The sequence below is a fragment of the Antechinus flavipes genome, chromosome X (genome assembly GCF_016432865.1).
Source record: "Antechinus flavipes isolate AdamAnt ecotype Samford, QLD, Australia chromosome X, AdamAnt_v2, whole genome shotgun sequence".
Lineage (NCBI taxonomy): Eukaryota > Metazoa > Chordata > Mammalia > Dasyuromorphia > Dasyuridae > Antechinus > Antechinus flavipes.
In genome coordinates, this window is record NC_067404.1 from 58,621,516 (window position 1) to 58,637,417 (window position 15,902).

Sequence of the window (15,902 nt, forward strand, 5' to 3'; positions counted from 1 at the left end):
CTAACAAGCTTATTTTTGTCATCATATCAGAGCCTTTCAAAATAAAGCCATCATGGCCAAAAAACCTTTCCTTTTTAAGACTAAACATGATCAATTCTCTTACAATCCAATTCTCATATAAAATAGACTCAAGACTCTTCACCATCATGACTGCCTTCTTCACTGTATATTCTAGCTTATCAATGTCTACCTGAACCTGTAGTGCCCATTAGTCAACAAAATATTCCATATGAAGTCTAGCAAGGGCAGAGTAAAGAAGAAGCTGACATGTCCCCATTCCTAGAAGCTATCTCACAATGAAGCTCAGGCTACATTTAGTATTTTTTGCTCTTCTTATCAGGTAAAAATGTGCAGTTCACCAAAAGCGCAGACTTTTTTTTTTTGAAAACGACTGATACCTATTCATACCTATCCCAATCCTGTACTGATGAAGTTAATTTTTTTTTTCTACTGAAGTCCAAGGCTTGACATTTATCATTAATGAACCTCAACTTATTAGATTCAGCCTAGTGCTTTATCTTGTCAAAATCTTTTTTGGGTCTCAATTTTGTTATTAACTATCCCTCCATCCCTCCTAGATCTCTGTAATCTATAAAAGCTGGATTAGCATACTAACTATATCTTTATCCTAGTCACTGATGAGAATGTTAAACATTATAAGGCCAAAAAGAGATAGATAGTTGCTCCATTGGAGAATTTTTTTCATACTGATACTGAAACATTTAAAGATTATTTTGTATCTAGATATCCAAGTTTCAAATCTATTTGACTGAATCACTAACCTGTCTCATTCTATTTTCAACATAAAAAAATGTTTCATCAAAAGCTTTGCTATAATCTAGGTAAGATACACCCACAATATTACCTTTATGTCTTAGTTAAGTAATCCTATCAAAAATGAGAAAGGTGGGGGAGGGAGGAGAGAAAAAGAGAGAAAGATGTTAGTCTGGCATGACTAGCCTTGACCTTGCTGCTTAACAGGCTTAGTTTTTAAAAACTTCCCTGATATCATTTATACTACTTCAGGGTAATTTTTTTTTTAGAAGCATGATATAACCTGTTCATACTATGCAAAGAATGACTCATATCATGAATATAACAGAAAATATAAGTCAGTCACACATAAAGAATGTATTATGTGCTCACTATGTATATGCCAGGCACTGTGCTAAGAAATGAAAATACAAAAAAAGTAAAAAAGTAAAAAATAAATAAATAAGGCAACATAGTTATTATATACAAACAAATTCAGACATATGGAGGAAAAATATCCCAGAGAGAAACCTGTTATGCAGCACCACCACAATAATAGTGATGCACAACTTCCCAAAATGGATACATCCCACTCTCCCAAAAAAAAATAGGGGGTCTATTTCACTGCCGGTACACATTAACTAAGATATTTTTAATACTAGACAAACTCTATGTTGTTCATCCAAGTATGGATCACAGTATGAACAAAAGGTGTCAATTCTGCTTTTCTGGTATTGATGGATGGGTCAAAAACTCGAATGATTATAGATTTCATTTATAAGGGTCCTCAATATTCTGGAGCTTTATGTAATAATCGGTCAACAGAAACATCTGGAGCAGCTCAAAATTTTCAGGAATAATAGCTTCACTTAAACTCTATGGTAGACAGCCTTAATTTGGTGGGCAATCTTCTTTGGAGACAATCTATCTCCTTCTTGTTTGTATATCTTGTTAGATATGTATAATCAGAGACCACAAGGAAGTTATTCGTTTGAAGAAATCTTGAGTGATTTTAAGGTGCAAGGAAGAGAGACATTATCATTCCCACCAAACCAAATGTTTTCATGTTTTATAACAGCCAGGAACATTAAGAGAAAAGAATCATTTATAAACTGCACTTTCAGTTGATTGTGTCTGTAAGAAAGCAGTTTTTTGTTTGTTACCTGACTCTATCACTAATGCCAACACCATGTGAATAGATAATTCTCTAACAGGAAAAAAAAAACCCAATAACGTGGCCCATAAAGACAGAGAATGAGGTGAAAAAATATCACGACAGTCCCAAAATGTAACATGGCTATCACAAGAGGTAGTGGATCATCAATCCTTGAAGATCTTCCAAAATAAGTTGTGTATGTTGTAGAACCAAAGTCAAACACACAACCTGTGGGATGTAACAACCCTCAACCCCTATATAACCGAATTAAATTAAAATGCAATGGAGAAACATTTAACAAGAGAAAGTAAAATACTACACAGTATAGATTATGTTACGATGTAGTTTTCTAAGTCAATATATAGCAGGGAAGGATGCTTATGTAGGACTAAGTGACCTCGTTTCTACTGGAGTTTTACACCCCTAGGATAGGTGTTTCTGTTCAGGTGTACACTGAAATAGATTCCGTTTAAAGTTACTTTATATTTTCTATTTGTACTTTATATACAACCCTAAACAGACAGTGTGCTGATGAGGTTAAAAACCCAATAAGGGGAAGCATCTGGGATCTTACAATGAGAATCAAGACAGAGGAGTCCATACAATAATCAACAGAACTTCTGGAGCAGTCTTTTCAAAGAGCCCTATTTGATTGAAGTTACTCTATTGTGAGGAAAATAACAGGTAGCATTCATTAAAAACACACCTGAAAAATGGAAAGATTTGTGGCACCAGATGAAGTTGTAACAAGCCCTTCTTTCAAAGCTTAGAAACATTGGCAATTAGAGTCTTAGAATTTTGATGCCTTTCAACTGTACTCACAAAGGAATGAAGCCTCAATTTATTCTAATATCTTAAATCCTTGACTGCTCTTAAGATAGTGGATCTTACAAATACATATCTCAATGATGAACATTTTGGTGTTGGCCATTTTAACAGAATTCAAAATATTTTAAAACACTGCAGCTGGCAACTTATCTAAGACACAAAAAGAAAAAAGAATTTCAGATAACACAAGCCCATTCATCTTAATATCTATTCAGATATTAAGATTTGATAAAATTAGCAATAGGACTTTTTTTAAATAAAAGTCACACTAATTATACAGCATAAGAAATTACATAGTAAAAATGAATAGTCATTTCAAATAGTTCCTTATTTATAATTCCAATCTTATATCATCAATATTGCTTTAAGATAACACAGGATTCAATTCTCTAAACATTACATCTCTACTAGGTGCAAAGCACTGTATTGTGGGCTGGAAACATGCACAAACAAAAATGGAAACAAATATGGATGCACAGTGAATTAATCTACCAACAAAGATTTTTTTTTAGAGATATGAACATAAGATGAAAGCAAAGGTAAGTAAAAGAGGATGAATAGAAGAGCCTTGCACGGTCCTGTAAATATAGTGCTCAGAGTGCTAAAGCTCATAATGAGCTGGGGCAGGAAAAGTGAGTAAAGACAAGAAAAAGGGTGGGGTATTGTTAGCTATCCTGAGAAAAAGAGGAAGATCAAAGGAAGGCTAGAACTACTGCTTAGGGAGTATGGGATAATAACTGAAATGCAACACGATATATTCATTCAATTGTAGATTTCTTCAATTTTTCTTGGCACAGAGAACGACCTTTATACCAGTAATGACTGGAAAGAACATAGTTAAGAGAGTAGTGCTAAAAGATGAGTAAGGTGATGATAAGAGAGTACCTAGTTCCTCTTGATGAATTCAAGTTACTTGGTTCAGATGAACTATATTATCAGCTGAGTTACTATCATTGGTATGTAGAAGCTCACAGAGACTAAGAGATATGGAAGGACTCATTTTCAACGGAATCTACAAACAAAAGTCAATGAGGTTGACTTTTATTCCTCGAAAATACAAGAACAGATCACAGAAGAGGAAAGTAGGGACATTTAAAATGAAGACAGGACCACAAAAAGGCAGCACAGCTTCCAAAAATAGGTTACACCTGCCTATTTACTATCATTTTGGAAGGGTTTACTAAACTAGTTGAACAGTAAAATGCTATAAATACTATATGCTTGGACTTTAGGAAAGCAACTCCTTTTATTCTAGCAAAACAGATGAGTATATAGACAAGATAATAACAGAATTAGTTAAAATGAGAATGTTTAGTCCTACCAAAGTCCTTTTACAACACAGACATGGTACTGATACCAAAACCAGGTAGGTTGAAAACAGAGAAAGAAAATTATAGACCAATCTCCCTAATGAATATTGATGCTAAAATCTTAAATAAGATATTAGCAAAAAGACTACAGAAAATCATCCCCAGGATAATATACCACGATCAAGTAGGGTTTATACCAGAAATGCAGGGCTGGTTCAATATTAGGAAAACTATCAGTATAATTGGCCATATTAATAATCAAATTAACAAAAACCATATGATCATCTCAATAGATACAGAAAAAGCATTTGATAAAATCCAACATCCATTCCTATTAAAAACTCTTGAGAGTATAGGAATAAATGGATTTTTCCTTAAAATAATCAGTAGCATCTATTTAAAACCAGCAGTAAGCATCATATATAACGGGGACAAACTGCAACCATTCCCAATAAGATCAGGAGTGAAACAAGGTTGCCCACTATCACCGTTACTATTTAATATAGTATTAGAAATACTAGCTTTAGCAGTAAGAGTTGAGAAAGAGATTAAAGGAATAAGAATAGGCAATGAGGAAACCAAATTATCACTCTTTGCTGATGATATGATGGTATACTTAGAAAACCCCAGAGACTCTACTAAAAAGTTATTAGAAACAATCCACACCTTCAGCAAAGTTGCAGGATACAAAATAAACCCACATAAGTCATCAGAATTCTTATATATCACTAATAAAAATCCAACAGTTAGAGTTAGAAAAAGAAATTCCATTGAAAGTAACTACTGATAGTATAAAATATTTAGGAATCTATCTGCCAAGGGAAAATCAGAAACGTTATGAGCAAAACTACAAAACACTTTCCACACAAATTAAGTCTGATCTAATCAACTGGAAAAATATTAAATGCTCTTGGATTGGGCAAGCAAATATAATAAAGATGACGATACTACCTAAACTAATCTATTTATTTAGCGCTATACCAATCAGACTCCCAAAAAACTACTTTGATGACCTAGAAAAAATAACAACAAAGTTCATATGGAAAACCAAAAGGTCAAGAATTTCAAGGGAATTAATGAAAAAAAAAAAAAATCAAATGAAGGTGGCCTAGCTGTACCAGATCTAAAATTATATTATAAAGCAGCAGTTACTAAAACCATGTGGTACTGGCTAAGAAATAGACTAGTTGATCAATGGAATAGATAAGGTTCAAAGGACAAAAGAGCCAATAACTTTAATAATATAGTGTTTGACAAACCCAAAGACCCCAGTTTTTGGGGTAAGAATGCATTATTTGACAAAAATTGCTGGAAAAATTGGAAATTAGTATGGTAGAAACTAGGCATGGACCCACACTTAACACCGAACACCAAGATATGGTCAAAATGGGTTCATGACCTAGGCATAAAGAATGAGATTATAAATAAATTGGAAGAGCATAGGATAGTTTACCTCTCAGACCTGTGGAAGAGGAAGGAATTTATGACTAAAGAAGAAGTAGAGATCACCATTGACCACAAAATAGAAAATTTTGATTATATGAAATTGAAAAGTTTTTGTACAAACAAAACAAATGCAGACAAGATTAGAAGGGAAAAAATAAACTGGGAAAACATTTTTACAGTCAAAGGTTCTGATAAAGGCCTCATTTCCAAAATATATAGAGAACTGACTCTAATTTATAAGAAATCAAACCATTCTCCAATTGATAAATGGTCAAAGGATATGAACAGACAATTCTCAGATGAAGAAATTGAAACTATTTATAGACATATGAAAATATGCTCCAAATCATTATTAATCAAAGAAATGCAAATTAAGACAACTCTGAGATACCACTACACACCTGTCAGACTGGCTAGAGTGACAGGGAAAGATAATGCGGAATGTTGGAGGGGATGTGGGAAAACAGGGACACTGATACATTGTTGGTGGAATTGTGAACACATCCAGCCATTCTGGAGAGCAATTTGGAACTATGCTCAAAAAGTTATCAAACTCTGCACACCCTTTGATCCAACAGTGTTTCTACTGGGCTCATACCCCAAAGAGATACTAAAGAAGGGAAAGGGACCTGTATGTGCCAAAATGTTTGTGGTGGCCCTGTTTGTAGTGGCTAGAAGCTGGAAAATGAATGGATGACCATCAATTGGAGAATGGTTGAGTAAATCGTGGTATATGAATGTTATGGAATATTATTGTTCTGTAAGGAATGACCAGCAGGATGAATACAGAGAGGACTGGTGAGACTTACATGAACTGATGCTAAGTGAAACGAGCAGGACCAGGAGATCATTATATACCTCAACAACGATACTGTTTGAGGATGTATTCTGATGGAAGTGGATCTCTTCGATAAAGAGAGCTAATTCAGGTTCAATTGATCAAGGATGGACAGAAGCAGCTACACCCAAAGAAAGAACACTGGGGAATGAATATAAACTGCTTGCATTTTTGTTTTTCTTCCCAGGTCATTTATACTTTCTGAATCCAATTCTCTCTGCGCAACAAGAAAACTATTCGGTTCTGCACACATATATTGTATCTAGGATATACTGTAACCTATTAAACATGTAAAGGACTGCTTGCCATCTGGGGGAGGGGGTGGAGGGAGGGAGGGGAAAAATCGAAACAGAAGTGAGTGCAAGGGATAATGCTGTAAAAAATTACCCTAGCATGGGTTTTGTCAATAAAAAGTTATTTAAAAATAAAATAAAATAAAATGAGAAGGTTTAGAATCAAAGTGAAGCTACTAATGACTCAATATCAACACCGTGAATTCTCCAGTGCAGCAATGCATATTTGGCTAGGCAACAAAGGATGCTTTTCAGCAATGAAGATAACTATAGATCTATTTAACATGCACATTCACGTTGCACACAATAAGCAACTAGGAGGTCTGACTAATATATAGGATGACAGAAGGAGGATCCTAAAAGAACTTGATAAGGGATAATAGGGGGCAACATCTATTAAAACATTTGGGGAAGATAGGTGGTATAGTAGGTAGAACAGTGGCCCTAGAGTCAGAAGGAACTGAGTTCAAATCTGGCCTCGGACAATTATTAGCTTTGTGAGTCTGGGCAAGTCATTTAATATTTACTGCCTTCATACCTCTGCTCTCCTTCCCCAAAAGATATTCAGTAAATTACCATGTATAATATTTGTTGCTATTGCACTGTGACATTTTGTGACTCCCAAGACCTATAATGCTACAAAGGCCCTTTTATTCTCTAATTTCTCCTGAAATCTGCCCAAGTTCACTTTTAATATTTCCATGACACTATCTATTCATCTCATTCTCTGCCATCACTTTTTCCTTTAGGCTTCAATCTTTGCCAACATCAAAATCTTTTCCAAAGAATCCCATCTTCCCAGTGCATGTTCAAAGTATTTGAGCTTCAGTTTAAGTATCTGATCTTCCAGTGAAGAGTCTAAATAAGTACTGATATGGGAACCTTGCTATCTAAGGGATTCTCCAAAGTCTTCTCCAGCACATTTCAAAACTGTTGTTTCCGTGATGCTTAGCTTTTTTAATAGCCCAACCCTCAAAGCCATATAGACCTTTGTGGACAGATGTCTCTGTTTTTTGGATTACTGTCCAGATTTGCCACAGCTTTCCTTTCAAGGTATAAGCACCTTTTAATTTCATGTCTGCAGTCACCAGCTGCAGGGATATTTTAGTCCAAGAATATAAAACCTGCTATTACTTGCACTTCTTCTCCCTCTATTTGCCCGAAGTGATGGGACCAACTGTTTTTTGATGTTAAGCTTCAAGCCATCGTTTGTACTTTCCTGTTTCACTCTCATTAAGAGACTTCTTAATTCTTTACTTTCTGCCATCAGAATGGTGCCATCTATACATCTGAGATTTATGTTGAAAAATTGCCCATGCATATGTTTTCAAAATAAAAAGCTTCAATAAAAATCAAACAAATAAAAAAGGTAACAATTTACAATCTTGTCATTCTGTCCCAATAGGTAACCAATCAATGTAATCCAATATGGATGGAACATACAAAGAAGCAAATATAGGCTTAGTATCAGAAAAACCATGTTGAATTACAGCTTCCAAAAGTGGAATGGGTGACCCTGAGAGCTAGAATAGTTAAGAAGAGAATGGATGAACAGGATGATTTCAGAAAGGCCTGGAGAGACTTACATGAACTGATGCTGAGTGAAATGAACAGGGCCAGAAGATCATAAGATACTTCAACAATACTATATGATGATCAATTCTGATGGACCTGGCCCTCTTCAACAATGAGATGAACCAAATCAGTTCCAATAGAGCACTAATGAATTGAACCTGCTAAACTCAGCGAAAGAACTCTGGGAGATGACTAGGAATCACTACATACAATTCCTAATCCCTCTATTTTTGTCCGCCTGCACTTTTGATTTCCTTCACGGGCTAATTGTACACTATTTCAAAGTCCGATTCTTTTTGTACAGCAAAATAACGGTTTGGACATGTATACTTATATTGTATTTAATTTATACTTTAATATATTTAACATGTGTTGGTCAACCTGCCAAATAGGGAGGGGGTGGGGGGGAAGGAGGGGAAAAATTGGAACAAAAAGTTTGGCAATTGTCAATGCTGTAAAATTATCCATGCATATAAGTTGTAAATAAAAAGCTATAATAAAAAGAAAAAAGAAGGGAATGGATGAACACTTATTGAATACATTTTAGTGGAATTTCCTTCTTAGTATATGTTGGATTGAATTTCCTTGCAACTCTAAATTTCTGTGAAACATTTCTATCCTAGAGAACATTATGGTGTGTTGGAGGACACTGAGGACAGAAATCCTGATTCATTCTTTCTTTTTATTTGTGTAGTGAATATAAAAGAAGGTAGGAAGTGATGAAAGCAAAGTAGAAATTCAGGAAAAATACTTTACAAAAATGAAAAGAGAAAAAAAGCCTACAGCACAGTGCCTCGCATATAACAATGTACTTAATCAATGTTTATTAACTGACTAAAGTTATGAAACCTAACAAAACTTCTTGATTTTACAAATGAAAAAAAAACAACAATTAAAAACAAACTATATTGGTTGGGATAGTCTATGGAAAGAAAACAAATTTCTCCTCCTTCAAGGTAAAACGTATTTTATGCAAAATGGACTTTTTCTTTTCTTAAAGAGAAACATCAACGTTATTGGCTTTATTCCACTGTAATGAAAATTATTAGAAATCCATGGTTATTGCTATGACTCCGTATTTCATTCAAAATAATGCATAAAGAGAAGAAAGATTAAGATTTTAGAACCTTACAAATAAGGAGTCTAATTAATATACTGTTGGTGAAGTTGTGAATTGTTCCAACATTTCTGGAAGGCAATTTGGAACTATGCACAAAGGGCTATCAAACTGTGCATATTCTTTGATCCAGCAGTGTCTTTACTGAGTCTGTTTCCCACAGAGAACATAAAAAAGAGAAAAGGACCCATATGTGAAGAAATATTTATAGCAGCCCTTTTTGCAGTGGCAAGGAACTGGAAACTGAGGGGACGTCCATCAGTTAGGGAATATCTTATTAAGTTATGGTATATGAATGTTTACGTAATGATATTGTTCGATAAGAAAAGATCAGCAGGATGATTTCAGAGAAATGATTACATGACCTAATGCTGAGTGAAGTGAGCAGAACAAAGAGAACATTACATATAGCAACAACAAGATTATGTTATGATCAAATCATGATAACAACATCTTGACTTTTGTTAATTTTCACTTACCTGTTAAGTGATCTAGGTAGTACTGATAAAGTTTGCACTGAATTGGTGTCATTCTTACAGCTAAAACATATTCATGCTTTGGTGGCAGGAACTTTGTTAGGGCTGTATAATCTTTTCTCTGGCATAAGAAAAAGTCAATAAAGAAATGAATCAATGAAAGTAAATCACTAGTAGTGGTGAGCTGATCTCACAAACAAAAAAGTCTGCACATAAACCTGTCAAACATTCAGGAAAACTCTTTGGTCAGTTATCAGCTCGATATCTGCCATAGCTTTGAAAATCTTTGGTAGGAGCAGCTATATGACGCATTGGATAGAGTACCAGCCCTGAAGTCAGGAAGACCTGAGTTCAAATCTAGCTCAGACACTTAACCCTTCCTAGCTGTGTGTCCCTTGCAAGTCACTTAACCCCAACTGCCTTAACAAAAAAAAAAGAAAGAAAGAAAGAAAGAAAGAAAAAAGAAAGCAAAGCAAAGGAAAAGAAAGGAAAGGAACAGAAAGGAAAAGAAAAGAAAAAAAAGAATCTTTTGGCATCTTTTATACAATGATGCATAGTCCACAGTTTAACGACCTCCTTTTCTGCTTTAAATGAAATACCTGTATTATGGGAGTCTTATTCTCAAGTGAGCCCTGGAAAAAAACAGCAAAGGAATAACTCGATTGTACAACATTCTATGCAGGTCTATCAGGTTTTTGCTTAGTGCCAATGAACAATTTTAATCCTTACTCACAAGTGAGGTAACTAGATAATGATTTGATATATCATTAGCATTGTTTTCGGTGGTCCCCTGCAGGAATAAAGCAGCTAAATGGAAGGAAAACAAGTCATTATCTTCCAAGTATAATATAAACTCTTAAGGGCAGGGACTGTTTGATTTCTATCTATGTCTCTTCCCTCTCCTCTCCCCCACAAATGCCTTGCATACATAGCTTAATACCTACTGAATTCTTTTCATTTAAGATGACTGGATCCAATTAACAAGATGTTCTCCAGGATTATATTATGAATATTTGGGGGGCAGATAAATATATATTTGTAAAATCTTAAACAAAATCGAACACAGATAAGTCTTTGTAATAATAATTCCAAATTAGTGAGATTTTATAAAATCAAAGGATTAACAACAGCAGGCAAGATAATTTCCCAACTATAAGAAAGTTGTAATCTCTTTTCTATTCCTCTCCATTATAAATCTATCCATCTTCCCAAATACTGTTTCCATTAAAGCCTAAGAAGATATAGGAAGTTTATTTAAACAATCCAACATCGGACTTAAATTATAGCTTATAAAACCATTCTCTTTCCCCCTTAGTCTACATATAGTTTTAGGTGCATAGAGATGTACTAATCAAGAAATTCCATCCACCAATGAAATTCTACAACTTAGATGCTGAGAATGCTTAGGAGGTGATTTGCAGAGTCAGTGCAGTAGCATGTATCAGAAGGAGGTCTTTAGGCCAGGCCAGCCAGCTATTTACATTATCAGAATTCTTCATACAAGCAGGCAAAATGAAAATTAACACTTAAATGAGACAGATTCCATCGTCTTAGGCCCGTGATCGCCAGTTGCTAGAAGTTTGCCTTCCTTCTATATATTATCTTTCATCTACTTTGTATATATAACATATGAAACTGTTGCCTTCCCCATTAAAATATGAGCTCCTTGAGGGGCAGACTACTTTTTCCCTCTCTTTATATTTGTAGTGCTTAGAACAAAGTAAGAGCTTAGTAAAAACTTGCCTAGTAATTAAATGTTTCATAGAATAGCTGTTAATGAATTTTTAATTCCTAATGGAAAAAAAAAAACTCTAATACTATTTTTTAAATGCCATAAATATGTTTGAATAGAACACTTAAGTATGGAAAACCAGATTTTTAAAAAAAATACAGATTTAAGAAAATTAGCATTAACAAATAATTTAAGTCATAAGACCAAACAAAAGTGAGACAATTTGACATTGTGCACAGAATGATAGTCTTGGATTCAAGAAGGTTAAAATTTAAGCTCTATTTTAAGGTATTGGTAGAGTGATCCTAAATAATTCACTTCACTACACAGTATTACCAAAAAACCTCCAAAGACTCTAGGCGAAAGCTGAATTACTCATCTGCAAAGAATACTTAGCTTTAATACCAAAATTCCCCAGACCGATAAACCCTTAAGTCAGAACTGGGCAACCCTGATCCTCCCAAATCACCCTCTCAAACTAGTTACACAAAAGAAACTTTAAAAAAATTTCTGAATTCAACTACCATGACAGTTAGAAAAGATGAAGTAAAACTAATGTAAACTATATACAACAAAAAAGAAAGATACCAGTTAAGCCATATTTCAAATTATATTGACTTCTTCCACATTTCTCAGCTGTCATATTATTTCAAAATAACAATATTTTAATGAAACAAATTTGTACCTGCACACATCCAGCTAACATTTCATACAAAATGTGGGCCCGTTTTTTCATCACTCTGACATCAACCATGGTAGAATCTGCACACTGACCATTCTGGATTGGATTTATGAATCGATTCCTGAATTCTTTAATGGACCCAAGCAAATTCTCCTTGATAAAGTTAACCATGCAATGATCTAAAAGAAAAAATGGTAAGATTTATTTATTAACAATATCTGTCCTTCAAAGGGTTAAAGTTCTCAGAAACAATTATGTAATAAGGCACACATTTCAAATGACACCATAATAAGGCGATTTTAGGGTTATTCTGCAAAAAAAGAAAATCAAATTAGAAAAAACATTTGCAACAAATTTCATATAGTGTAGGCAACTTGAATGATCTTGTGACAAAAATAACCACTATGAACAGTAGCCACAAGGTACAGTAATACCCAGTTTGTTAACAAGAACCTATCATCCAAAATCATTACTCTTTACAGAAATCAGATGAGGGCTGTGATGACAGGAATTTATAATTACAACCAAGATTTCCATCAAGAGTAGGACAACTTGTTTAAAAGCACAAACCTAGAATAAAATAAATGAAATCTGTTAATAAAATACTGTAAACATTAATGTTAAATGACTGAAAAACAGGAAACCAAAATGGAGAAAATGAAAAAAGATAACAATTTAAACAATGACCAATATTAGAACAAAACAACAAATTAAAATGATACAAATAAAAGAGAAACCAAATCAGCAATTAATTATTCCCAAGGGAAAAAAGATAGAAATAAGATTGTATCAACAGAGGGGCTATGGCTCAATAATACATCATTATTCTCCTATTCTCCTCCTGTAAGATGATTTGTTTCCTCTTCACTGCCATTAAATTCAGCACGTAAAAAATAGGATAGCAGTTTCTCTTATTACAGCCCAGCACCCTAATTAAATCACCACCTATCGCCCAACCTTCACCTTATCAAGTGCAAATTCATATATGATGTGAAGCTTCTTTGCTCCAATCCAGCCCCCATATACAGTTGGGGCACTCTTTTTTAAAGGTTTAATTGTACAAGAGAATTTGTGGAGGACCAGCTGTTTCTCCACTGTTCTCTATGAAAACAGATAAATGTAGAGAGAACACCACATTCCCAGAGTTAATAGAAGCTAAGATAATTTACCCACCTAAAACCATATGATACTAAATTACATATGGATTTAAGCTGTAGCTCAAGGATATATGCATGCAAACTAATAACTGAGAAATATTAGTACAGGATGATTAAAACAGGTTTAAATAGTCACTACAAGAGTTCAAGCTTAACAAAATAAACATTTTACCAATTTTATTAATTTCCACATTTCTTTTTTAAAAGTCATAATTCCCAACATTAGTAAATTTACAATCGATTGCTTCAATAGCTGGAGTTTCCTTTCAAATAAAAATGAGATTGACATATGAAAAAGTCATGGTCAACTCTAAGTAGGAAAAGAAAAGAAAGGAAGAATCATAGCTAACAAGAAATCTCACAGACAACAGAAATGAAAATGTGTCTAAGGCATGCTCATGTTCAAAGTAACCTAGGTATAGAAGAAAGATTTACTTACACTCTATTAGGTTATTCTGTAAAGGTGTTCCGGTTAAAATAATCCTCCTTCTTGAACGAATGGAATTCATGGCTTTTGAAACAGCAGAGGCTTCATTTTTCAAAATGTGGCCTTCATCACAAACAACAAAGTCTGGACCTAATAGAAAATGTGTTGATAACTATCATTTAACTGATAAACCAGACACAAGCATTATGATGCTGCAAAAATGTAAACCAATTTTTTAGAAAGTCTTTTCACAAAACTAGGATAAAGGATAAAATATAACAAGTACTTAATAAGGTAACTACATTAATATCACATTCCATTTCAATGATGACCTATGGGGTGGAGAAATAGGGATATCTGTTCAGTGGAATAATACACAAATATTTGTAATAAAAAATGATATCATTAAAGATAAGTAAAAAAGCTAAGGAATATAAACAGAACACTAGAGTTTTTAAAAGCAAGCTCTAGGATTTTAAAATTTTACATTCTATTTGTAAACATAAATTTTTATTTTTAAAGAAACTCCCTTTGAGTTAAACAGCTACTAAAATGATCAGAGGCAGGACTAGACCACAAAGTTTCCTTCCTGACCATTATACAAAGCTCTGTCATTCGTTAATACCTTCTTCTTCTTTTTTGAGGGAAGAAGGGAGGTAATTGGGGTTATGTGACTGTCCAAAGTCATAAAAGTGTCTGAGGCAGCATTTCAAAGCAGTTCCTACCAACTTCAAACACAATGCTCCATTTCTCTGGCGCCACCTAGTGAACCCAATATTTTTTGTTTAATACCAATGATTCTCAGGGGTAGAAGGAAATCAATCAAGAAATTTGCTTATGGATTTCATAATGAAAATCTTATTAAATTGGCATAAGTAAGGGTTTAATAAATATTTTCTGGCTGACAGTGATGGTCAAGACTGTAATATCTTATGCAACTGTGTTCTAAAATTGTCCAAATTTAAAGCAACACAAAAAATTTATGAAATATTTATTATGCTTCTTTGATAAATGTGTATTTTTTTCCCCAAGTATAATTGCATTTTAGTAGGGTTTATTTTTGTTGTTGTTTCCTAACATACAAAGTACCTGATGATCTATAAATTTAGTAATGGCAATCTTCTACTTATTCTAAAGGCTGGAAAAAGTCATCTGAACATTCAAATAAAAGCTGCTGAAAAAAAAAAAAAAAACCCAACTTCATCCAATGTCCTGATTTCCATTTTCTACAGTAAATAATCAAATCACCATTCAGTTTTCTAATGAAATTATAAAATGAAGATGAATATAAAAAGAAAATATTGCTTTACTTTTTAAAAATCAAACCATTTTCTCACATTTATAAGAAATATGTAATCAAAATAATGATGAGAATAATGATACAAATAAGATCTGTTCAACTTAAGTTTATCAATTTCACAGGAAACTGTAATTACATTAAAAAGCAAACTTTTAGACAACTTATATTGCCACCTAAAGGTAGAAAGACACCACATAGGTTTGGCTTCTCAGAACATTCCTATAATTCAAAGAGAAGACTTAAGAGCAATCTAATCCTCCGAATTGAAGAAAGAAGAAATATACCAAATAATTTGTTCAAGGTCATATAAGTAACAAATGACAGAATCTGAACTCGGGGTCTCCAGCTCCAAATGAAGCATTTTAATAATACATTACATCATCTGCTTTAAAAGGCAAAAGTTTAAAAATTGAAGATGGTTATTTCAAGGGAATACACACATATGTGTCAATGTATTCCTATATACACATGAACATTTACAAGATTTCATTTTTTTATGTATTATATATTACTGAAATTAATCTGTACCCATAACAAAATTTGAATGGTTTCAATGTTTCCCACAAGAACATTATAGCTAATTTATTCCTGAGATGATTTTGTATAAACTTTGTGTCATATGAGTATCAAGCCAGCTAGGCTTCTCAATACAGAGGGGTGGCTATAAGATGACAGACAGTTTCCACAACCCTCGAAGGATTAAGAATCACTTGAATATAAGACTTTGATCACAGTGTAATCCAAATCAGAGAACAATATGGAACTATGCTCAAAAAGTTATCAAACTGTACATCCCCTTTAATCTGGCAGTG

At 33.6% G+C, this 15,902-nt stretch overlaps 1 protein-coding gene across 9 annotated transcripts in view; it reads right to left on the reverse strand.

Annotated features, from left to right (window-relative positions):
- The window catches only part of ATRX (ATRX chromatin remodeler), a 183,759-nt gene that overhangs the window by 52,133 nt on the left and 115,724 nt on the right, over window positions 1-15,902 (reverse strand). For all 9 annotated transcript variants that reach the window (XM_051968398.1, XM_051968397.1, XM_051968401.1 and 6 more), the window contains 3 exons: window positions 13,803-13,940; window positions 12,210-12,385; window positions 9,796-9,913 (listed from right to left, as the gene is read on the reverse strand). In XM_051968398.1, the coding sequence (XP_051824358.1) occupies window positions 9,796-9,913; window positions 12,210-12,385; window positions 13,803-13,940 (432 nt within the window). The remainder of the gene's footprint in view (window positions 1-9,795; window positions 9,914-12,209; window positions 12,386-13,802; window positions 13,941-15,902) is intronic.